This window comes from Homalodisca vitripennis, chromosome 4 (genome assembly GCF_021130785.1).
Source record: "Homalodisca vitripennis isolate AUS2020 chromosome 4, UT_GWSS_2.1, whole genome shotgun sequence".
NCBI classification, from domain to species: domain Eukaryota; kingdom Metazoa; phylum Arthropoda; class Insecta; order Hemiptera; family Cicadellidae; genus Homalodisca; species Homalodisca vitripennis.
The window spans coordinates 142,531,410-142,559,375 of record NC_060210.1 but is presented as its reverse complement, the minus strand read 5'-3'; the positions used below and the strand labels follow the sequence as shown (position 1 = coordinate 142,559,375).

Sequence of the window (27,966 nt, the reverse complement as noted above, 5' to 3'; positions counted from 1 at the left end):
TTAATCAACATATGTTAGTTATGATACCCATCGCATAGATTTGAGAACTAGACGACAAATAGATACATGGTCATCGTCCTAAAATATCATAAACATGACTTATCCAACTGAGGCATGCGTCAGTCTCAAACATTATCAACTGTTGTAGTCCGTAGTAAAGTTTTCCACTGTTCCTTTAACTTTCACTATAAAATTGAGTTATTCACTTGTATGTATTGTCTGGATTTTGCCTTCAGTTAAGAAAAGACAAATATCAGGACTTTGTTCAAACAATTTGGAATTTTCAAATGGAGTCGCCATCGTTATTTAATTTTGTGTAAGAAAGAAAACAATGTTGTCTTAGTAGCTGATCAGATCATTTAATGATGCTAAATAAAAGCCTTTAGTATTTAATTTATTAAATAAATAGTTTATTTAACTTAAAATATTATTGAATGCCGCTTGTAGTTTGCAATGTTAATACATAAATATTTCGCTCATAGTAAGTTACAAAGGAATGTACAACAAGTGGCAACGCAAACTTACAACGCAAACTAGCATCATGAATACAATTGAAGGTGACTTTCATTTGCATATTATTGTTGCCCTTTGTCATCAAATGTTTCTATAGGAATGTTCCAGGAACCAAGAAACAATAAGCACACCACTCTGGTCTGTAGCGAAATTTCTACTGAGAAAAATAATTGTCACCAGCCATATTACTTTCAGTGGTGCAAAAATGGTTAAAAATATTAAACTTTTGTCTCAAATCACATTTTTCTTGGTGTTCAAAAAATTATTGTTTCAAATTTTTTCAGGAGAGGCCGATCTCTTTTTTCAAAACTAACCAGGTTGTATGCATTACGATTAGGATTTTGGCTTCTAGGTTATTACACTAAAAATAATAAGACGAATTGGTTACAATAATTTATATCATGGGGCAATGATACTAACATTCCTTCTGTGTTATTTTTCAATATTTATATGACTATTTACTTGAATTACTAGATATAAACATTATATTGCTCGTAAATTATATTTCTTATACTGTATAATGAGAAATGGAATGATGAAATATTTTATGGATGAAAGCGTAAATTAAATTCATTTTTTTTGAGCTTCTCAACCAAACATTAACAGTGAAGATAATTATGTCTGTTGCAGCTATTTACATCCTAAATTACGGCTCTGAAAGGGGTTCAAATATGGAAGTGAGTCGAAATTGTTCCATGAAAACTTTAAAATGCTGTTTAATTTAAATATTTTCTTCGTAATGCTGAAATAGGAATGAAACATCAATTATGTCTTAATTGTTTTGCTTATTTTACAAAAAACTGATGTTAATCTGAAACTACCACAAGTTATGATAACATCAATCACCATTTCAAAATTTGGTTTGTGATTATAAATTATAATACATCATGGATATCCCAAGGATAACTTTTAATTACATTACTTAAAAATTATATATCCACAATCAAACAATCCAACCTCACTCTGATGTAATATTGTTTAAGGTTTTAATGTGTATAAGACCTATTCTTGAAGAAATGTGGGATATTTGTAGCCGTCGTGATGGATAAATTTGTCATAAAGTAAAACGACCAACACATAAATAAATAATACACAAACGTAAAACACGATCGCATGGCATAGTATATGCACACATATAACGTTTCTTATATAAAGGAAAACAGCGGATAATGTAAAGCTTTCAGGTATCTTACCTTCAGGGAAAATGTTTTGTACATTTCCAAAAGTTTGTCCTGTCCAACACTCGATGAGTCTTAATCAAACATAATATATTCTTAACCGGACTCATTGTTATCTTTGCCTTTCAAAAAGTATTTTAATTTCATCCAATTAAAAATTAGGATGCTATCTAAAAAGTTATCAGTCATTGATGAGCCAATAAATCTTAACGCTTTAGCCTAAAGAGTTGGATGATTGAGACATTTAAATCGCTAAAGTGGCTAATTTCAATTTGATTCAAAATTTTTAAACTAAAATTTAAATATTGCATCCTACTGCCATGGTATTACAAGTATTGTGTATATTTTATAAAAATCCGAATGCTCCATATAATTTATAATGTCTTCTTTAAATTTACTGTATTCTTCACGTTCACAAAATTTGGAAAGATATAAAAATTTATTATTAATTCGTATCGTAAGGCTGTTTTAATATTTTTTTAGATATGTAATATAATATTTCTAATATACCGCCTCAATATTAAATGTTTATTAATACACACTAAACATCATGAAATGTTCCAAGATGACTCGTAGGAAGTACTTTATTTGATAAATTTTTACGTAGCATAAAATCAATGGCTGACTACTGAAAAGTGGTAGTATGCATTGAAGTGACTATCACACCCCAACAGAATTGATTTTGAACTGAACAAATGGTCAACCACAGCTTTGTACACAATGGGACAGTTGATTGGCCGCTGAAATGCTGTTGTTTAAATGAAAGAGATGGTGCTCCGCTTTTATGTTTTGCGCTGCACGTGAATCACTGATATCACCCGGCAATCCAACAACTTCTATTTAGGTTGTTCGTCCTTTCGTCCAAAAACTATGTAATTACTTTTAAAACTCGGTATGTTTTATCAAATATTTTAAAATTTGTATTGATGTAAAGAGTTTTAATGTATAAATTCCAATAAAAATCAGAATGAAATTAAAATAAAAATAAATTTAGAAGAATTGTAGACATAGTAGGATAAACAAATTCTTAGAACAAGTAATTGTTGTTATTGTCCATTGAAGCTGATTTATTATAAAAATATTGAAATCCCCCACACATTATTGTATACATATTGTATGCCAAATATCAATCACGTAGTTATAACAATGTCGAAAACAGAATAAATTAGACAGGTTTGTCTTGGCTTCAAAGGCGGTCATCAAAAGATATTATATTTTTCCAAATATTCACAAAAAACCGTGATTAACATAACTTTTGAAATCATCGTAATCATCGCGTGCTGAAGCTTGAAACTTCTTACATGTAAACAATAAGTTTATTGTAGAAATTCAAGATCGTACTTATTGAATATTCATAATATTTAGAATTCCACGGGAAAAACACGTATGACAACGACATAGTTAATAAATAGGTCTCAGGAAGAATGAACTAACAAACTTAGCCTGGTTCTATGAGATTTGTATGAGATCAGTTTGACGTTCCAACAGTGAATAAAATATAACAATTTTTGTACCTAAGTACATGAATACAATGATGTTTAAAGTTACAAAAACAACGTAAAATTACGTAAAGCTTCTGAACCTAATAGTTTGTTCCTTTCGTAAGAAGAATTGGCAGCGGACCTTGTTACTCGTGATGTCAAGATGGTTATTTATTGTGGTTATTGAGTTTTGCAGGATACGGGGTTTCTCTCCGAATCTCTGGGACCCATCACAGTGCTCGTAAACCTACATGGCTATCGGATGTCATATATGGGTTGCGGATATATGATTTGGTAACTAAAAACTAAAAGAGACAAGAATGAATTTAATTAGGTCAAATATTTATCCAGTACAATGTAAAATACTAATAACAAAAGTTTTACATTAGACTAAAAATTAAAAAATTCATTAGCTGAATGAAATTGCTTACGATAATTAAAAATGCTTTATTGTAAATCTTAATACTTTAATGGTAAGCGAGAGGGATAAAACATTTTTTTATATTGTAAAATATTATGTTTCACAATAGGTTTCTTGACTTTACAATAGACGAAAGGTTTTCTTAAAATCTATCAAAACTTCAAAATTAAAATAAACAGATGTGTTTATATCATAAGAGCAATAAAGAAATATTGAACGTGTAATGGTAATTTAAGTTGTAGATTATACGAGTATAATTAAAATAAATTTATTTTTAACGCGTAAAAAAGAAATACAAAAATATTATGAACCAACATGTTTGTTAAATTTAATGAAAGCCTTTTCCAGTTCAGATTGTAGTGAATAAATTTCGGGAATCTTCCTGAAAGTATTAATAAAAGGATTTTCTTACCTATTATCTCACAGTACTTAGCAGAGAACTGTAACGAATGAGTTTTTGAATTGCATTGCTTTAATATTTAATAATATCCAGATCACCTTGATTCATTTTGTAAACAGTATATTTCTGTCGTTAACAAAAATAATGTCCGTTACCTCTTCAACATTTATTGATAAAAAATTATTTGTATAAAACAAAATAGCTAGAGATCAACACAGATCCTTGTGGTACCTCCTAATTATTGGATTTAAAACAAATTCTTATATTATGTAGAAGAGTCAAAAGTATAGATAATGTGATACCTTATGTAAGTTAAAATGAGTTTTTCGGAGATTGATAAGGAATCCTCTAAATTATTCACTGAATTTTTGTTGAAAAAGAGAAAAAAATAATTTTGAGAGATTTTAAGGAACGGACGCTATAAGATATCTTCGGTTGAAGGACAATAATATAGATTTAACCTGTATGTAGAGAGCAGGCACTGGAGCTGACCTGGTTTTTGACCAATTCATATGATTTGGAAGAATACTCAAAACCTTCATAGATTATCGTAATTTTGAAATTGATTTCGTAAAGTATCTTGACTAGATGACGATTGAGGAAGCAGTTGCATAATGCAATAATAGACGCTTGTTTTTGTATTTATGTTTGATATTAGTAAATTTAGATTTATCATGAAATACCAGTTTATAAACTTAGTGTTAATTTTTCATTAAGAAAAGCGACCAAGTAACTAAATAAGCATAAAATATTACAATAATTCCAAAACCTTTTTAACTACTAAAGATTTTTGTTGAAGACATTTATCCTTCTTGTTAGAAGATATATATAATTTTAGAAGATAAATATAATTTTGATAAATTACCTAAAGTGCTAAGCTTAATTTCCACACTCAATAAATACATTTCACTCGTAATTATTCTACCGGCTTGTGAATAATTTATTTTAAAATACTTTTTACAATATGCGGAAAGCCGCCGAGTAATCTGAAGTAGCCGTCCACATGCAAGCGGCGTTTATGTCCACATGTGCCTTATGTTGGCTATAAAACACTTTTACTATTGCTTTTATATTTACTTGAGATTACATAGAACGCCAAGACTGGGAAAGAATAAGGTTTGAAATAATACGTAATTTTAGTTTTATTACATTTTTAGTCGTGTTCAATGTGCTGAATTTGTGTATTGTGAAAGTTTTATAAATAATCTTTATTATTTTCTTGTTGTGTATTATAAGTAGTTTTTTAAGTGGACAATCGATTGAAAGTATTTTGTAACATGTTAAACTAAATAACATACATTATTTGTAATAGGAATATATTGAGTTTTAAAATACATGTATTTAATAATATTTGTATATTTTTATGCGAAATTATTAAATTGTAAACAATGTAGCTATTAGAGTGGAAATCATGGAATACACGAAAAATGAGAAAAGATAAAAAAATGACGAGGTCGTTCAAAATGAACTATGAATTGTTTGGGTGTCCACAACATTTCTGTAGAATATCCTGAATATATGTGTGCAGTTTGTCTTTTAGTTTTTCCTAAGTGTCTAAGAGAATTAATATTTAGTCTGTTCAATTAATAACACCATTCTGTCGTTTTAAAATAATTGATATCATCAATTAGACATACTCATGTACATTTGTATACAAAACAGTAGAACCTTAAGGAAGTATCTGCCAATAGGAATTTGTATTCACATGTACGTATTGACCCAATCTTTACTAATATATTAGGCATCAATCCGTAATGGGTATATACTTTGCAGATAATTAGAATAACTAAACTTGACCAAGTCTACTATTGAGATCGATTTTCTATACGCATCCATGCCTAAATTTGGAATAACTATGCATTTATGAGCAGTGCAAGTATCTTTCATAGAAGACAATAATGTTTCTAACACGCAAGAGCATTAGTCCGATTACCTAAATACAAATTCAAACATTCTTCAGCACGACTGCTGTCGGTGACCATCATTCTATTGATTCTGAGACGGTCTTAGTTACGCTTATTCTGTCTGCGAATAAATTTAAGGTTGTAGAGTCTCTAAACCACGAGTTTAAAGGGATTCCCAACTAAATAGAACTAAAACATTTGTCTGAAATTATTTCAAAAATAGCGAATCCTGTTACAAATTCGGGTAGAAGTAACCAACTTTTATACACAATAATGATGATTATAAAAACTTTTGAATTACTAAATATAAAAAATAAAGTCATTCTTTGTTTCGGGAGAACTTTTGATAAGAAAATTACTTTCTTAAGGCACCTCTCAAAAAAGTGGTTAAGTTTCTTATGTACACATGGGTTAAACATTTTGATTATAATTCGTTATAATTTTTAATTTAGTGGTATTTCGAAAAATGGTAACAGTGTTATCTCTATGGTTAATATATTTTATTTTGTATTATTTGCAAGCATTACTAATCACCTAAAATGTATTCATTTAGTTAGATTTTTATGTAGTACTCTTTGCGGTGATATTTCTAAATAAATCATAAAAGTATAAATGATTCGATGTAATTCCTTAAACAAAAAGCACATATGAAACGAAAAATCTAATTTTAGGGGACGTTCAATTTAGAAATGAGCTAACGGAAATTATCGGCATTTTATGTATTTAGCTTCAAGAGAAGTTGCAGAATGGATACAGTGTTTGTACATTCCAATTATCCATTAAATAACCTAATAAGATGTTAAATGTAACAGTTTGTCATGCCTGTCCCTTCCAGAGTGCAAAGAGGATATTAATTCAGTTTTAAGGCATATTCCATGTGTACAAGGTTAATAGTGAGTAATCCACAAAACTTCAGGTTAGTGTAATTTTGCAAGGAGAACGTTGATCCTGGGAAAGCAATCAATAGATTGTTTAGATGCGGCCAAGATAATGGGCGGTCTTCCGCTTTTAGCGCTGACAATCCTGCTATCTAATGAAACATCGATTGTTACCCAGGGGTGCTAATGGCTTGTTTATACGATCAGGTAACTTCAGTGTGCTCGGAAAAGCAACAGCTGCACGTGTGAAGTGCACTTCAAGACGGGAGAGCAAATTAGTTAACATAATCATTTTACGTGCTCTCAAATAAATATTTAACAGCCACTGGAAATAAACCAGTCTTTACTTTTTCGCTTAACTTTTAATGAAGTTTATAAAGTATAATGAATTTAATTACCAGTCGTTTTAATAAAGCTCCATGAATTAATAAATGTTTTAAAGTAGCTCTTTTTCAAGAGAAATTACATATCTCATTTCTCTATGGTAATTGGCTACTTTCCAATACAAAGATCTGCGAGTCATTGCTTCCCCCGTAGTTATGACAGATTTAATTTCTATCAAACATTACATTCCCTAGGAAAACGTCTCTTCTCGCTTTGCTTTGTACTCTATGTTGTGTATAATGCTTGCAGTGTACCTGAGTTATTAACTTAATTAAACTAAGACACAAAGTTGCTCTAACAAAGTTTGTTACAAAGTTACTTAGTTTTAAAACTTTATAAAACTTACTATATAATAAGATTACTTTAAGTACCTGAGATAGAAACTTGTTAAATAACACTCAGGAAACCGCTTGAAAACACTATGTATTTGGTTAGTTTAAAACATCTTAACAATTTCGAGTAGACTTATATAAATAATAGTAAGATCATATGAAAAGAAGAAATGAAGAATCCATGTAGAATCTTACAGGAATTTGGCTCTTATTAAGAGGCCTGAGAATTTGCGTAATTTGGCAAAATAAACACCTATGTGAGAGATTAGGCAGACAAGTACTGCTTTCGTTAAATAAAAATCCACGAAATATATTTATCCATTTAATAATAATCGTTTTATTTTATACATAAAAATGAGTCGCTAAATATATGAATAAGTCCTAATCTCAATAATGGATGGACCAATTCGGCTTATTCCATTGTTCAATTATTTTTTGAAGTCCGAGGAAAGTTTAAACAAAGGAAAATATGGCGCTAGATACCTAAAATAATAACTATTAAATAATTTAATACGGAAACATATGATAATATTTTTATTGTATAAGCTAAATGTAATTGACTTTAAACGGCTCTGACAATTCCAACTGAAATTCATCAGAGTATGAAACATTATTTTAACATTTAAATTTTAAGAAATACGGCTCATGGCCAATAGTTTAATGCAGATAAAAAGACAAAGTTACTATTTAATTTTTTATTGTTTTCTATTAAGGAGAGGGCGATCCCCTTTTATGCCTTATACTGCCCATCCTCATGGGCAAATGGACTATGTTAGGATCATCTGTAAAAGAATTGGGGGAGTTGAAACAGTACAAAGTCGATGGTACTGATAAAACGTGGAATGGTTACAGACCTAATTTGAACCCGCGCTATCTCTAACCTTTCCCTTGATTACGCCAGTGACCCATTCAAAACAACAAATGCAGAAGATTTAAATCGTATTATAAATACTACCGTAGTGATCAATGCTGTGAAATTGTTCACGTGAAAAACTCGAAACCGGTAGGCTTTTTGTTAATGTGATAATCAATTTTTTTAGTTATACGCAGAACCCTCTTAAACATTACTGCACCCGCCCTCACAGTGCACTGGCCTAAAATAGAATCTTATCAAACAGAAAAGGGAGGAGAGACGATAGAGTACAAGGTCCATGGTACTGATAGAAAGTGCTGGGGTCAAAGACTGGATTTTAAAAAGTGTAAATTTATAAACACACACATGCCTCAACTACAGTCCAAAAATAAGACTTACATAGGGAAAAGCTCTTTTTGGTCTCTTATTTTGTAGTGTTACATGTATTTACTAAGGGTTTTTCCCTACAATAGAAGTAGATATTTTTACTGAAGTAGACTTACGTACGTATTTTCCTCATCGAAACAACAAAATAAAGTCAGATATGGCACTGGAAGTATCTTCGACATAAAATAGATTACAAAGTCCGAAAGTAGACACTTCTTGACCGAAGTGAGTTTCGAAAGAAACCTACATATTTATAATATTTTTTTATTAGGGCAGTAAGGAATACCCAAATGAGACGCTATAAATATTAAAGATCGGAAGTGAATTTAAACGGCCGGAAGTGCAGGACGAAGTGCACTCCTTATACCTTTTACATACGTTTTCTTTATCGGAACAACAAGGCGAACTCTACAAATAGCTTAGACCGTAAGTAAATTACAAGTGCTCTAAATAAAAAATTTTAATCGATGTGGGTTACCGAGATCTATGCATAAATTTTTTGATTGGGGCTACAAGGTAAACTCAGTTAAGGTGTCGGAAATATAATTTAATCGAATATTAAATTCTCCAACAAGCGCACACTATGTGAAAGTCAATCCCTTTATTTCTGATATATTTAACGATAAACATTGAAATAATGTGTAACCGATGTCAATGTTTCAAACGTGTATTTTACGTGTGAAACATTTCGTAGGTTTCCATCATAATACTACATAAGTTCTTGTCTCTGGACTTCGATTTTGAAAGGAGAACCCGTGTTAGGCTGCCGGTAACAGCTAGTCTAATGTTTATATACATTAGATTTATATTTTTTAAGATTGTTTAGTTTCACTGCCATTTATTGTTTATTATTTTGTGTTCATCCGTCGGATTTATCCTCCTCGTATAAAAACTGAAATTTCATTCTTTTGCTTTCCAGTTACACATGAGGATGATAATGACTCAAGCTAACTTGATCTAAGTATTCTCATTTTGAAATCATATAAACTATCTTATCTTATTAAATTATGTAAATTTGAATTAAAATCGTACTGACTAACAAATATGCTTTGAAACATTTACTTATACAATGTACTGATTGCAAAATTGCCTCTAGTAGTAAATACAATTTTTGTAACTTTATGAAATTGAAAAAATTTCGTTTTTAAAACAAAATGGAATTTAACTCAAATTTAACTTCAAAACATTTAGTACGATAAATATAGTAATTCTATACAATGAGGCATATTTGCTTTAGTTAAAGTAAAATTTTAATTTATAGACATGTTAGATACATATATTTATGTAATTTTGAGATAATTTTCTAATTACTTATAGCACGAATATGAGTTTCCTTTAAAATTATACTTGTTAGAGTTATGTCTTACTCTCTCACCTATAGTACTTCTTAAGTATAAACATCTAGCTCCTGATCTTATACGCAAGTACTTCTGTTGACGCACATGTATTGAATAAGTTAGGACGAAGCTATTTTTTTGTATAAATAGATAAATAAAAGTTTTGTATGGGACTATAATCTAAGTGCTATATGTGTTCTGTAAATTTTTTTTGATTGTATATATTTTTATTTTGGCACCATCATGAGGTACATTTATAAACTTTCAGGCATATTTATTTTGAAATCCTGCCGAAGCTGCTGCGACATAATACTATTTTATTACATATTTAAAGTAGGGTGGATCATACATATTATCAGTCAGTCTCTAGGACGTAAAATTGAAACCTAACCAAACAGAAAGAAGTAACAGCTCCCATCTCGCTCAATTGAACACAATGGCTACTAATCGCTCCACGAACAATCAGGCCGTTGTTTGACAGCAACAATAACCACGGTTTTATTTCATCCCTGAGCCGTGACGCTTGTTTACAGTTCACTGTTACATTTTATGTTCAACAAATGTTGTCAATGTTTCTTGAACTAAGGGTTGTTCTACAAAATGTAAATATGGTAGAGCTAAATGTTGTTAACACATTGAAAATAAATGCTAATTTCCAAATCCAAATTCTTCCTATTGCATTTAAAATTTGTTAATCTTTATATTATAATGCGTTAATGCGTTATATTATAAAGGGGCAAAGCGGTATGCTAGCTTGGTGTATAAAACCAAACATATTTTCAAGAATATATAATCTTATGAATAACGATTCAGGATTATTAAAACAATATTATAAAACATTTTCGTCAATTTTCACATTTCCGATGCTGTTGTGAACAGCATCTAATGTGAAACTAATATTTAAAAATATGAAAAGACCCCCCCCCAATCGTATAGGAAAGATGCAGTAAGGGATATTGTTAATAAAATAAGAAATATACAATGTACTCAGGATCTAACTGCTAAAACTTCTAATATAAACATGGTCGATGTTGGTGATTAAAAATCCAAGATTATTAAAAATCCCAAAATCTGATAAAAATGTAAATGAAAATTAGCTTCAGTTTGACAGTGAATTTCAAAATTTAAACATTTTTATATTCAGGAAACCTTTATTTATGCTGTTAAACTTAAAAAAATTGTTTTATAAAAAGTTAGTTTTTAGAATGAAAAATCATTTATGTATGTTTCAAGACTTAAGAACTTTCATGATTTATGAAAATTTACAAAAATTAAGCAAAAATATCAAATAGCTAGTATATTTTCGTTTAGAATTACGTCAAACGAAATAATAAAAACAAACAAGGGGCAACTTAAACATTAATACAATTATTACAAAATAATTTCAATGAATGAAAGTTATTGGTCTGTTAGTTATTCCTTATTAAATTATTTCGAACTGACACAAATTTGTTACTGATTCTATAATTAATAAATAATCAAAATTATTGGTATGTTTTAATATGAAATGGTTTGGTTTCTAAATAGCTTTTAACATGCTGTGCAAAATAATACAAATTATAACTTTAAAAATTATGTTCCGTCACAAAAGTTTACTCAAGGCTGTTTCAAAATATTGGGAGTGGGCAGTAATGTAAACCTTTGGTGCCGAACAGAGTAAATTGTAAATTCGCACTATCAGTCATTTTATTTGGCATCGCTTTCGAATAACATTCTTTAATTTTACACAGTATTTACTTCAATAAATGCATTTTAAGATGGTTAGTTATTTATTTATACACTATTAGTTTCCAAAAAAACCACATGTAAAAGTGATTTAAGGGTTGAATGAATATTCTAATTCTGCTACACTCTGTATTTAGGTAATACAATATAGGTTTAATGTACTATAATCCATTTTCTCATTTTGTGGTAAAGAAGGAGATTTTTTTTCTATATCTATTTTGAAAGTTTTTAAAGCGTGCATACCGTGATATCCTTACCAAATAGCACGTACTTTCCAACCTACTCTGTTTCATATTGGTTCTGATAGGAGATACTTTATTAACAGTAGAAGAATATAATATAATGTGAAGGTAGAATGTGATCAATAACCTTGCATTATTGTGAAGCGTGCGTACCGTGATGGTTTTCATAAATAGCAGGTACTTTCCAACCTGTTCTGCTGCATATTGGCTCTGACAGGAGATACTTTATTAACAGTAGAAGGATATAATATCATGTGAGGGTAGAGTGTGATCAATAACTTTGCATGATTGTAAAGCGTGCGTACCGTGATGGTTTTCATAAATAGCAGGTACTTTCCAACCTGTTCTGCTGCATATTGGCTCTGACAGGAGATACTTTATTAACAGTAGAAGGATATAATATCATGTGAGGGTAGAGTGTGATCAATAACTTTGCATGATTGTGAAGCGTGCGTACCGTTATAGTCTTCATAAATAGTACGTACTTACCAACCTGTTCTATTGCATATTGGTTCTGACAGGAGATACTTTTTTAACAGTAGGAGGATATAATATCATGTGAGGGTAGAGTGTGATCAATAACTTTGCATGATTGTGAAGCATGCGTACCGTTATAGTCTTCATAAATAGTACGTACATACCAACCTGTTCTGTTGCATATTGGTTCTGACAGGAGATACTTTATTAACAGTAGGAGGATATAATATCATGTGAGGGTAGAGTGTGATCAATAACTTTGCATGATCGTGAAGCGTGCGTACCGTTATAGTCTTCATAAATAGTACGTACTTTCCAACCTGTTCTGTTGCATATTGGTTCTGACAGGAGATACTTTATTAACAGTAGGAGGATATAATATCATGTGAGGGTAGAGTGTGATCAATAACTTTGCATGATTGTGAAGCATGCGTACCGTTATAGTCTTCATAAATAGTACGTACATACCAACCTGTTCTGTTGCATATTGGTTCTGACAGGATATACTTTATTAGCAGTGCAGGTTGTTTATAGTGAAGTTTTAGATTGAAACTCTCAACAGTATTTAACCATATTTGGGTTAGTAATTAGTGCTGTCCATAAATGTAAATATTATGAAACTTACTCACCTTATCTCGATTGTACAAGTACTTCCGTTTATATGGTTGTTTATAATTATCATGTCAAACATTTTGAATAGAATAAATTCTGTGCAGAAGATTGGGACCCGAATTCGGATGCAAGGTTTAATTGGATAATAATTTTTTGTTTAAAATTGTTGTTTACATAGAATTCCTTTTTTAATGAAACCAAACGATCAAGGTTTGCTCCTGGAAGTTGATTAGCGTTCTGAAAAAATATTTTTTGATGAAAAATGCAGAAATCACCTATGATTACGAAATAATTTAAAGTTTTAAATATCCTTGAAAAATATTACAGTCTCTATTCAAACCTTTAGGTATTTAAAAATATAACTTAATAAAAGATATAATTTGATATAATATAATAAATTGTATTTTAAGCCTATTCTTTACGTTTGTTTGAAATGTACTTATGTTTATAAGGTAGTCTATATATTAATTATGGTTATTTCATGTAAAATATATCGTACGTATATTAATGCTGAAATAAACGTGATATATATATTACTTCATGGCATTTAAATTAGGAAACAGATTATCTTCCAATTCAATCACTTTGAAGTCATAGCTTGAACAAGAAAGCCGATATTAGCCAAAAAAAGAAGCCGTGGCACATTTGTAAATTTATAGAATAACTATTACATTTAGTGAAAATATAGCACTCATCCCATTCATCTGAGAGGATAGTTAAAAAACAAAATATAAATATTTTTGCCCATTTAACAATTCCTAATTGTAAATAAAGATAATATATTTCTCATATAAACTTGTTTTATATAGATTTTCTTACTTTAACCTAAGTACATACTTTATAAATTAATTATTTATTTGAAACCAATTTAAACTTATTGAAAAGCTTTGAAGTACAATGTGGTCTTTGTTCTTCACTTAATAAGGAATGGGGTCCTAGTCTAGTTAATTACCACTAAGATATTTTACATTTGCAACAAGTTGACAACTGCATGAAATGCAAACTTTGACAAAAATCAGTTATACAAATGTTGAGCAGTTCATGTCCAGTTTGTTGAGTTAACGAGCGATAGTTTCACGAAGGGACCATTAAGGATTTCACTCAATAATCATTATTGAAATAAGGAACACACATAAACGACAGTTATATTTCCATCCAAGCTAAGGTGGTGTTGGGTACCTTTGCACGTTTGTCATCTCTACGCACATGTACCATCATATTACGTTCACCAAAATGGATTAGATTGAAATGGTCGTATTCCTGTCCTGCATCACAATGATATTAGTGGGGAAGTCTTACTATTATACCACGTATTAATATAACCAAAAAGAGCGCTTAGCTTTCAATGGAAGAATTAAAGTTTCGTAATTAATACTGATGCTAACTACATGTAGCGAAATACAGTTTTCACACAGGTATAATTTACTAACAGCATATTAAATAATCGAGACTATAGGTCTCTTGGTCTATGATGTGGAGTCCGTCTGAATACAAAGTTCTAGTACATTTTGTATTTTTAATGTTGTTGCTTATAAACAAAATTTATATCAACTAATATATTTTCAAACATAGAGGTAACTATAGTCAATTGTAATTATTTTCATGTACCGGTACTTCATATGTTAGATCTTTTACAAGTTTCTTTATAAAACCACAGTTTGTCCTTTGCTGGAGTACTATTGTCTTCTTTGGTCACCTCATCAAGCCTTTCACATTGAAATGCTCAACAGAGTGCAAGTCCGCTTCATCAGAGCTCTGGGAACAAGGCTTGGGTATCAGTACATGGAGACCCCAATCCACATCGTGGAGGAACTATTCGATATCCAACCATTCTTTTTGCGGTGGGCTTATCAGGACCTTAACTTTCTGCGAGGGCTGGTCAATAACGATATAGAGTGTCCTGACCTGCAGCTGGGAGCTATGACTTTCACTTTGCCGAGAGGGACTCCCATGAAGTCAGTTTATAGTAGGCGTTTCCAGCCAACTAATTATACTCAAAACCACGGCATGTCCAGACTCCTGAGGACTGGCGAAGCGGCTTCTTCCTCCGTCAATTCCTTCGGGAATTCTTCTTTCAGGACTGATTTTATTGGTTTCGTGAGAGACTGGAGGTGATGCGTGGTGCATGAGCTACGTAGTCTCCGTTTTACAATTAATTCCTATCTGTTAAATACCTTGATATTGTTTTGATTGTTTTTTGTTTCATTTGATTGTATACTTATTATATATTGTTTGATTCATTCGGATCTACTTGTAATATTTGTAAAATTGGTGTTGTACCGTTGATATAAATAAATAAACAACAAAATATACGCAAGTTTAGTAACGTATTGCATGGTAAGAAATTAAATTGTCTTATAATATTACATCCACCCATAAAATACTCCTAAAAATCACCACTTCAGCTTATTCTTACACTTTTAAAACTGTAAACACTGTTTTCTAAATGAATATTAAATACAATTAAAGCCAGGAACATTAAAATAATTAGTTTCTGTTATAATTATATATATATATATATATATATATACATATATATATATATATATGTATATATTATATATATTTAAATATACAGGAAATTTAAATATACAGGCTAGCATCAGTGTCAGTGTATCTAAAAAACAGTAAAATATACCTAACTACTAACTCCAATAGATTTTTTTAAGAGATTATGAATACTCCTTCAAATAAAACTAAGAACACAAAATGCATAGCGTAATAATTAATTTTGAACAATAAAACCAAAAAACTAAAACAAATTCTGTTATTGTCAGAATAGTGAGGAAGCAAACACAGAATTATTTATGTAAATTATGTTGAACCGTTAGGCTCATAAATGTGTAACGAGCCGTTCTCGCAGACCTCAAACACTGCTCTAACTTAGGGAATGTTTACTTAATTTATCAGTTGCGGTAAGTTAAAGAAACGTTGTTGCAATCTTTAAGGTAAACAAATAAGGCATGCATATTGAAACAGTTTCATAGACATACCAAAAAGTAGTTATTTTTTACTTTTCCTGGAAATCTTTAAACTACGTAATACTCTTCTATTAATTGTGCGCTACTATAAATACTAAAAGAGACAAGATGTTAAATCGAGCACAATTAAACCTTTGAAATTATGTATTCTTATAATACGAGATCGCATTTTTGTTATTATAGTTATAACATTGTAGTAAGTATAGTTAATTAACTATGCTATCCTTGTGCTGGACACACCAGCTGATATTGTCGATAATAAAAACGGCCAACCAAGATTGAATTTTGGTTATCTATCATTTCACTACGTATGAAATATTATCGAATATTCAATACCAATGCTTGTATTTAAATATTAATGATAAGTATATGTCTAAAATAAGTATTTTGAATTAAATATAAACAAATTATAATGCATCCCATAAGAACAATGTGTGCGTACTGTAATTATTGACACATTTTGTGTTGTATGCATTAACACTACCCTACGTAGGTGTATAGTATATGATGAAACACATTCTCCCAAGTGGCAAAACGTCTAGTCTTAGGCTGTAGAGCACAGAAGGCCAGTGTAATCCCCGGGATCTGAAATGTTAATAACGAGAGTGTTATGTATCAGATTGAAAACACATGTTATAAAGTATGAATCTAAATACTCACAAATAAGTTTCAAGTAATTGTTTTGCAATGGATTTATATAAATTTATAGTTATGAAAGAAGTTTTATTTTAATGAAAGTAAAACCGAACCTAATTTATAACTAAATATTAGTAACCAAAAGTGCAATTGATGATTATTTACAAGAGGGTGAGGGTAATAAATAAGTTTTCATTCTATTATTTGTGAAGATTATGTTTAGTTTTCTAACTATCTACAAAAATATTTTATCTTTTAGGAAATGGTTTTTAGGAAAAAGGATAATGTTTCTTATATTTTTTAAGTATTATGCGATAAAAGTGTTGATCATCCAGGTAGTCTTACAACTCCTTTTTTCCGCTGAACTACTTAACTACCTAACTAGTAACTAATTAAAAAAATAAAACGTATTTACAATTTAGGGTTGTTTTTATCAATAAATGTTTTACAATGAAAGTAATGCTTTAGTTACACATTGTCATAATTGGGGTAGAAAAAAGAATTCCCTGACTTTGTCGAAACTGGTAAGCTACGTAAATATTTTTATAAATTAGAGCAGAGTTGTAGGTCTGCAAGAAAGGATCGTTATACATTTATGAACATAAAGGTTTATCATAATTTATTTAAGTAAGTGTGTGTTTGCTACTTCACTAGTCTGCCAGTTCCATTTAATGAAATTTCATGTTCAAACACTGTCTACTGCATAATTAATATTTTAAAACTCGGTATCCTTTTTCAAAAAGGCTTAGATAGCTTTCTGTAATACTATACTTAGAATGTTTCTCTATAAATGGCCCCTAGTATGTTATGAGCAATCGGGTATTATTTCTTCTTGATAGTTGTATATCCCTGTTGTAAATTTTTGATCAGCACTTTATATTTACACCTAATGTTGTCTAATCGATAAGTATGTTCATAGTGGTATATCTTAGTCAGTCCCTATGACTCTGTATATATGTCGAACTACCCTCTTAAAGCCCGTGCCTCGTGTTATTTCATTTTCGTCCTGGTTTTAATAGCAGAATCGTTCTAATGTTTTTTGAACAAATGTCGATATGCTATACATTTTTTCAACTTGGTTTCACTAGTCTTTGAGAAATATAATTTAACAAATGTTTAAAGAAAAGTAAGGGACCTTCACTTTTATAACTAGTCTTCATTGAGCAATAATGAGAAAACAATTGAAATTGTATGTGCCTGTTTACCTGTTTGTCTATCCCCACGATATTTCAAGAAGAAACTAATTTAGGCTTCATATTCGTCATGAAACTACATTTCTATATACGCAACACTGAATCAATGATGGTGCATGGTCACTCTTAAAGATTTGGTAGGGGTTTTGCATAGGTCTTATGGTTATCAATGATGGTAACGAGAAGATATCGTAATAAATCTATAAAAAACCGGAAATAATCATATGAAGGTTTCATGGTGAAACATGCAAAATATTTGGTTTGTAATTTGGTGAGCATAGCGTAAAACATGGTTTATTTCTTACCAACTAAAATAACGGTCTAGCCCTGGAGTTGTAATTGTAATTGACATTAATTGCGACACAAGCAAATTGTATATTGACCCTCTAAGTACATATTAATAATAATTCCTTTAGCGGTCAGAAAGAATGCTCAGTAGTTTTTCCTGATCCATTTACATTTTGGAAACCCTTTTGAAAATCGCTGCGTGGGAGCATTATTACGTTTATGCTAGTTTTGTAGCTTTGCATTTACCGACATTACACCCAAAAAAATTATAACATTCGCTTTTACAAAATTAAACGCTGTATCACAATCCACAAGTAACAGCTACTTTTATCGTTCAAATAATCCATAAAGGAAATGTTATGCTGGTTAATTTTAATTGCGGTCTAAAAACAGCTGGAGTACGGTTTTATAATTAAAAGTAATTAACAGCTATTATCACAATTAGACATGACAGAATGACTTTGTACATTATTCTTACAAATAAAAATGAAATTTCGTGAAGTTCGCCAAAGAGGCAGAACATTAGTTTACATTTCGACTTTAGGACATATCGAATATAAAGTGTTTAGTCACAATCTGCAATGGTGTACTGATTAACTTCCTTGACAAGATTATAACTGAGGTTTAAGGAAAATAAGGGGATGGAAATTAACATGCCTCCAAAAAACAACGACTTAGATCAAGCAAAATGTATTATAAATAAAGCTTTTAAATATCAAATAGACATTTTATCGATAGTTTTCCACTCTTTCCTTCATACTGGAAGCAAAATACAAATTACGTAAGAATATGCTTTTTGACAGAAGTAGTCTTTTTAAGCTGAAGCATATATAATGCATTATTTTTTCTTTATCGGGGTACAAAAGAACAATAAATTATGGCCACGGAAACATTGTGGACCGGAAATGGACGCTTCTTTAATTAAAGGTTGTTTCCGAGAACTAAGTGTGTATATATTTTCTTTGTCGGGGCACCAACGTAACATCAATTGTGGAACTGTCCTGTAGACGGAAATGAGTTTAAACGATCGGAATTACACTTTTAGCCTGCAGTTAGGTTCTTAGTCCAATTATATGTAAAAATGTATGTACTTTTTTATCTGGGTAATTTAAGTGGCTCTAACCCGTCTTGCATGGTCTAAATCTAAAATAAAAACTATTAATAATGTTATGTAACTTTTGAATCTCTTGATCATCGATACTGAAATAGTAATTATCTTATAAATGGCTACTTATGTTTAAAACATTTCATAAGGCTCCTAATTTTACACCGTAAATGCTTTCACAAAGACGATTCGCATTTTTATTTTATTTAGTAACTGTTAGTTATTCAATAAAAAATAATTATATATGTTTTATCCGTGGGAAGAATCGTCTTCATCATACAGAATAAACATTCTTAATCATATATTCAACCTTGGATTCATCTCGCTCGTAAAATGTGATTGCGCATTGACAACAACAAAAATAACACTCATAGCCATTAAAAGTACCTGACGATGTATAAAAATACTTGATCTATAGAAGCAATGGCTCAGACGGTCCAGCTACAACGTCCTACCCCACCCACTACATGTCAACCCGTGAGACGTCTGCCTTGTCCGCTGCCGGCAGTGCTGTACCTTAGTCCCATTCTGACATGTTTGTATACTGTAATCATGTAATGAGATTTCCGGTTTTTTAAAACGTCTCACAATATGGTTAAGAAACAAAAAAGAAAGGCTCCTGTATTTCATTTTGTAGGAAATTAAAATATGTTTGGTATATACAATCTTTTACAAACTAATTATGTTTTGCAATCACTGGCTTTTGCTATTATCTGTAGAAAATGGATGAGTTTTCCACATATGTAAACAAATAACTCAGATTTTAATCCTTACAACGTTCTAAAATGTATTTTGAGAAACCTGTGTATTTTATACTTTATTCCAAATAGGCCTATAATTCCATTTTTACCAAGAAAACCTCTCTTGGTATAAACATGTATAATGGTTCTGGGATACTAACCATTTCTGATGTAGGTATTAGACAAGACTTTTAAAAACTAATGTTTGATTAAGTATTTACGAGCTGGCTTGTTTGACTATAGGCTTGTCACTATTAAACATGTGGCATAGGTAGGTTACAGGTGTTATACAGCTATTTACCATCTGCTATGACTAGTAAGGTTTTCAGTTAATTTGTTTGTAAAAAGTTTTGCCAAATACGATTGATAATAAAAAGAAACAGGCAATACTTTTCAAATCTAAAATAACGTTCTTATATAACCGTATTATAAGTTTAGTGTCAGAACCTGTTCCACATAATTTTTTCGTTTTAAGTTCTAAAATATTTACTGGAAGTTATTATTAATTCCTAAATGTTTTCTTAATAATGATATAATTTAATTTAAATAAAACAAGTCCTAAGGTAGCAAGGTAGTAACGCTTAGTGTATGTTGCAGACAGACGGAGCAGTATGGTGGAAGGGCTTAAGGTCGTGTCGCTGATGCTCGTCACGGGCCTGGTTGTCGGTGAGTACCAGGAGTGTTATTAATAGTCGATAAAATTGTGAATCTACCATTAAAGACGTGTATCTAACACTCAAGACTTCTTAAGTAATCACTCCTACGGAGTACAAGAACTTGAGTTAGAGAAGTAATTTTTCAAGTCAATATAATCTTTTTAGCTGCCTCATTAATCTTAAGAGCAATTCAAGGTAAGTCAAAATTTTAGCACGTCCCCGCCCATCGCGTGCGGAGATAAGCCTTATCTCTCATCTCCGCCCAGACAGCACAACACCGCCGTCCTCGCCGAGCCCGCAGGCACCATCTCAGCTGTTTCCATTTTAATCAGAGGTCTTAAGTGCATTCACACCTTTCTCGTTCGTCACAGGGTCTTTTTAAATGGAATATTTCATAATTGTTTTAATACATCTCGTAATCCCGTTATATGTTGAGTCAACGGCTCGGGATAAAATATTTTATTTTCAGTCTGAGATTGATAGTGACCATTCAATATTTAATAACTTACACCATCATTTTATTTTACTAATCATCTAAAAGTATTATCCACTAATTAATAAAGTTACATGAACTTAAAAATAATTTAAATATCGACATTGCACTAGTGTACAAGATATCTTACTACTAACACGGCAAATCGTGTCGTCTGGAAACTTAGTGGGCCTTGGCCACGATACGAGTGGTAAAAAGTGAGTGATAAAGCGCCAGGGCGGCACTGGATACGATACAAGCGGTGTTATATTTACTCAGGCATCGAAATCGAAAAATTTTAAATTTTTCGAAAATCCTTTTTTTTTACTGAAAATAACGATTTGAAAATACGTCTATTAGATAGGTAAAAGTTGCCTAAAATGTAATGTGTTCAACTTATAAACAGACAGAGGACTCGGTTTAGTGAATATAACAGCATGTTTGCTGTTTGAGAAGAGAAGTAACTCGATTTATTGAGATTACCAGAATGTCAGTTTTAATTTTTACCTTTCATGTAATTTAGGTATTAAATATGTGTATCAGTCACTATTCGTGAGTTAAAATATGATTGGGGCACGCACACCTGTTGGAGGACTTCGAGTAGAATGTCCATATATCCAATAACGGAGCCTGACCCTCGCCTTCACCTGATCTTAACAGGGGTTTTAGACTGTGAGGAATTATAAATGCATCCGGTTTAACATTCTCCCTAATCACGGCTGTCAGTGGAAACATATTTGGGCACGCACACCTGTTTGAGTACTTTGAGTGCGATTAACATATATACTATAACGGAACCTTGACATCAGCTTCACCTGATCTTAACAGGGGTTTTAGACTGTGAGGAATTATAAATGCATCCGGTTTAACATTCTCCCTAATCACGGCTGTCAGTGGAAACATATTTGGGCACGCACACCTGTTTGAGTACTTTGAGTGCGATTAACATATATACTATAACGGAGCCTTGACATCAGCTTCACCTGATCTTAACAGGGGTTTTAGACTGTGAGGAATTATAAATGCATCCGGTTTAACATTCTCCCTAATCACGGCTGTCAGTGGAAACATATTTGGGCACGCACACCTGTTTGAGTACTTTGAGTGCGATTAACATATATACTATAACGGAGCCTTGACATCAGCTTCACCTGATCTTAACAGGGGTTTTAGACTGTGAGGAATTATAAATGCATCCGGTTTAACATTCTCCCTAATCACGGCTGTCAGTGGAAACATATTTGGGCACGCACACCTGTTTGAGTACTTTGAGTGCGATTAACATATATACTATAACGGAGCCTTGACATCAGCTTCACCTGATCTTAACAGGGGTTGTAGACTGTGAGGAATTATAAATGAATCCGGTTTAACATTCTCCCTAATCACGGCTGTTAGTGGAAACATATTTGGGCACGCACACACCTGTTTGAGTACTTTGAGTGCGATTAACATATATACTATAACGGAGCCTTGACATCAGCTTCACCTGATCTTAACAGGGGTTGTAGTATATGAGGAATTATAAATGAATCCGGTTTAACATTCTCCCTAATCACGGCTGTCAGTGGAAACATATTTGGGCACGCACACCTGTTTGAGTACTTTGAGTGCGATTAACATATATACTATAACGGAGCCTTGACATCAGCTTCACCTGATCTTAACAGGGGTTGTAGTATATGAGGAATTATAAATGCATCCGGTTTAACATTCTCCCTAATCACGGCTGTCAGTGGAAACATATTTGGGCACGCACACCTGTTTGAGTACTTTGAGTGCGATTAACATATATACTATAACGGAGCCTTGACATCAGCTTCACCTGATCTTAACAGGGGTTGTAGTATATGAGGAATTATAAATGAATCCGGTTTAACATTCTCCCTAATCACGGCTGTTAGTGGAAACATATTTGGGCACGCACACCTGTTTGAGTACTTTGAGTGCGATTAACATATATACTATAACGGAGCCTTGACATCAGCTTCACCTGATCTTAACAGGGGTTGTAGTATATGAGGAATTATAAATGAATCCGGTTTAACATTCTCCCTAATCACGGCTGTTAGTGGAAACATATTTGGGCACGCACACCTGTTTGAGTACTTTGATTGCGATTAACATATATACTATAACGGAGCCTTGACATCACCTTCACCTGATCTTAACAGGGGTTGTAGTATATGAGGAACTGTATGGATATGGTTCAATATTTTCGTTCATCACGAATTTGTTAAATTGATGGTGTTTTACCCTTACACTTTAAAACCTCTATCCTACTACTTCACTATCTGTTTCACTTACAAATGTATTGATTTATATAACAAAAGTCAGTATTTTTTATTAAACTAACCAACGTATTTTTGGACTTTCAATATTTTACTTTTACACCATTGTTTTCTTTTCATACTACTGAAGGGGTTTAACCACACCGTCAACGTTGCATGAGTAACGTAACACTTTGTAAATTTGTTACTTCTTAATTTAACTTTTGATACACCAGTAATCTAACTATAAAATTAGTTTAATATTTGCCCCTATTCAATCATTCAAGTAGAAATTGAACCTAAACTCAGTGATAAATAGTCGGTGATACGAAAATAACTATCTTCTTGGTTTATCCCTTGTTACCCGCTTGGTTCCATGTTATCTCATATAGTATAGTACGTGGAGTTCAGCTAAATCAATCTATACATTTGCAGTTATTACACATCGAACTTATAATTTAGCAAAGATTTTTATGCAAAGAAAATCATTACGACTACTTTCAATAATAATTATTTACAAAATGATAAGACAGATCTTTATTTATTTGTAAACTTATCTTTTTATTTTATAAGTTCGCGGGCTCACATTATAAATCTGCAAAAATATAGTTAAAGTAAATCTGGAACTAATTACAAAATCGACCACTGACATAGAAAATTACTTCACCAATCATTTTCTAGCCAGTAAATTAAATGAGTCATAAATTCTGTTAACTTACTTATATTCATGCAATCTCTGAAGTGAAATGTGTATAAGTCTTTTAACTATGTAACCTAAAATTGTCTATTTCAGACCCCTTTTCTCTCTTATAACAATTAAATCTATAATTTATCGATATAGAAACCAGGACTCAAACATTTATACCAGTAATGTAAATATATATTTTTAAATTAGTTTCTCATATTTTGCCAGAACTACTATATTTTAACATGTGTTATTTAAGATAAAATGGTGAATAAAATATTAACTGTACCTTACTTTTAGATGTTATTATGGGGTGAAAACAATTTTGAACATATACTACATATCTGCACAATCTCTTCATTTATTAACCTATTTTATCAATAAAGTCAGAAGTGTGTTATGCCGTTACAAAATAATTATGTGCAAACTGCGTACTAATGCTACCACCATTCCTTTTGTCTTCGTCAAAGTGGTAAATTCCCAATTCTTCCATGAGTTACTCATACGTGGTTAAGTTAAAAGTTGAAAAATAAGGACCCTGAGGCACATGGCCAAATGTTTATAAATGTACTTGGCTTACTTTTTCATAAACGAAAGTAACTGCGTGTCACCAAGCATTTTCAATGGGGCAGAAATGAGATTCAAGTAGTCTTGTCTCTCTTTTTAGCTGATAAGCCAGATTCACGTTATCGTACAGTTGGACAGTAATACGGAGTGTTAGTGGTATGCAGTTTCTTATAAAAAACAATTAGGAGCACACCTCTGAAGTCCCAAAACCCCGTCGAAAGAATCTTCCCAGAAAAATTACAATGGTTTTAGGCTTCCGTGGTGTTTTCATGGTTCTTGTTTTCCGCTGAATTTCATCCATTGCGAAACTGATGTACCAATTTGTAGAATTGACTGATTTTAACATTATTTCAGTAAACTGTACATTTAGTTGGTACAAAATGTCGGTAAGATTAGTCTCTCCGGTGGATTAAAATTGCAAATAGTTTGTTGCTTAGCAGACGTGGGCACTTCTTCTCCGACATGATACTACTAATAACCCATCATGTCCGGTGAGCCACACCGCACTCCACGTCCTCTCTTGTCATTCCCACGCAACATAAACTGAGACATTGCGCCATACATGTCATATAAATGGAAAAGATAATATTTTATTCTCCTTCGAATTTATATATCCCGCTTCTATTCCTCATTGACAGTTAATGTTTATAAGCGGTCCAAACGAGTATATAAATGAACCGTGTTATTGTTTAGTAATCAAATGATAGACTTATTGATAAGAATTTATAATATTTAAACATCAAAAAAACCTTACATCAAAATTCTAAAGTCAAACATTCCTAGTTCTAGACTATGGAAACCTTCGATGTTAGTTAACTAATTAGAGTATCGTTGGTAATTTCACTTTTATTCCAGTTAACACAGTCGACAATTAACTGCCAATTAACTGTATTCTGTGTCATTCTATCAAAAAAGAAGTGCATTGAATGTAGGTTGTTGTTGCTGTTGTTTATGCTTACAACGTAGATGAAGTATTAGTCCTTTTTGTTCTCACGATGATAATTCAGAACCTATTGTAAGAATCGCAGAGTGCATGTTCCACGGCACAAGTTACTGGGCTACAACGTACTGCTCTAGTGTGGTTTTAATGTACCTGATTGTATTGTTTCAGAATGCAGAATGCATGTCCATGTCCACATAAATGTTCCACGCTACGTTCTGCTGGGGTCTCATATGCTGCTCAGGTGTGGTTATAATGTACCTGAACGTATTGTTTCAGAATGCAAAATGCAAGTAAATGTCCACCTAAATGTTCCACGTTACGTTCTGCTGGGGTCTCATATGCTGTTTAGATGTGGTTATAATGTACCTGAACGTATTGTTTCAGGATGCAGAATGCACGTCCATGTCCACCTAAATGTTCCACGCTACGTTCTGCTGGGGTCTCATATGCTGCTCTAGTGTGGTTATAATGTACCTGAACGTATTGTTTCAGAATGCAGAATGCATGTCCATGTCCACCTAAATGTTCCACGCTACGTTCTGCTGGGGTCTCATATGCTGCTCTAGTGTGGTTATAATGTACCTGAACGTATTGTTTCAGAATGCAGAATGCATGTCCATGTCCACCTAAATGTTCCACGCTACGTTCTGCTGGGGTCTCATATGCTGCTCAGGTGTGGTTATAATGTACCTGAACGTATTGTTTCAGAATGCAGAATGCATGTCCATGTCCACCTAAATGTTCCACGCTACGTTCTGCTGGGGTCTCATATGCTGCTCAGGTGTGGTTATAATGTACCTGAACGTATTGTTTCAGAATGCAGAATGCATGTCCATGTCCACCTAAATGTTCCACGCTACGTTCTGCTGGGGTCTCATATGCTGCTCAGGTGTGGTTATAATGTACCTGAACGTATTGTTTCAGAATGCAGAATGCACGTCCATGTCCACCTAAATGTTCCACGCTACGTTCTGCTGGGGTCTCATATGCTGCTCTAGTGTGGTTATAATGTACCTGAATGTATTTTTTCAGAATGCAGAATGCATGTCCATGTCCACCTAAATGTTCCACGCTACGTTCTGCTGGGGTCTTATATGCTGCTCAGGTGTGGTTATAATGTACCTGAACGTATTGTTTCAGAATACAGAATGCATGTCCATGTCCACCTAAATGTTCCACGCTACGTTCTGCTGGGGTCTCATATGCTACTCAGGTGTGGTTATAATGTACCTGAACGTATTGTTTCAGAATGCAGAATGCATGTCCATGTCCACCTAAATGTTCCACGCTACGTTCTGCTGGGGTCTCATATGCTGCTCAAATGCGACTATAATGTCGAGAAAGATCAGCTACACAAAGTGGAGTGGCACAAACATGGACACAAAATATTCCAGTTTGTCAATGGCAGAAAGCCTCCATTCAAGAACTACACGATACATGGTGCTCAAATAGACGTAAGTATACATTGTCTAAGTGTTAAGTCTTCAATAATATAGCTTTACCTATTTTATTAAGATGAATCACGTAAAATAATTAGATATATATCAATTTTGTGAAGATAAATGTTATTGCAAATGTAAGTGTAAAATATCTAGATTGGAACTAAATTTGAAAGGATTTACATAAAAGAATGGCTTTAATTCGTTCACTGAGGAAAACTTTTAATGTTAAGGAAAAATCATGTTTGCTCTTTTCTCTCAAATATAATGTTAACTCCTCAGGCGACCTCTGCAACAATAACGTAGGCTTCTTCGTAGCTCGTAGGGATGAAATTTTGATATTGTAAGTCTAAATTATCCCACACTAACGGTTACAAGCAAAAGTCGATTTTTTCATTCATACAACAATTTTTTAAGCCTATTTTCTCTATTCTCATTGTATAATTCAACCCCTGAATAATTTGAGAAACATAAAACAGTAATACATAAGAGTATTGTATGTGCCCTGTGTTTTGGATAGTAGAAATCATTGGTGGTATTGTATTATCGGATAAAATGTCTTTTTCAGTTCTGAATAGATGTGATTTAAAAAAAAATTCCCAGCACAAGATGAACTTATTAGTACTACCTACGTATTAAATGTCTCATTTTAGTGACATGAGTCACTAAATGATTAGTGCAAATATTAATGGCTATCAGAGCATAACCTGTGGTATTTTACTAGGGACAACACAAATCGTGTATAAAAGTACATTATAGAAGTGGAAACTTGTAAACCCAAATAAAATAGATTATTATTGATTCGACTGAAAATACTAAAGTATTTAAAGAAAGTTTCCGCAAAAGTTGCTTCGCTTGAAATCTAAA

The 27,966-nt window shown here is 32.1% G+C and overlaps 1 protein-coding gene across 1 annotated transcript in view; it reads left to right on the top strand.

Annotated features, from left to right (window-relative positions):
• Window positions 1–27,966, top strand: part of LOC124360254 — a 71,985-nt gene that overhangs the window by 7,522 nt on the left and 36,497 nt on the right. Inside the window, exons 2-3 of the mRNA XM_046813697.1 lie at window positions 20,665–20,733; window positions 26,909–27,114. Of these exons, the coding sequence (XP_046669653.1) occupies window positions 20,679–20,733; window positions 26,909–27,114 (261 nt within the window). The 5' untranslated portion in view covers window positions 20,665–20,678. The remainder of the gene's footprint in view (window positions 1–20,664; window positions 20,734–26,908; window positions 27,115–27,966) is intronic.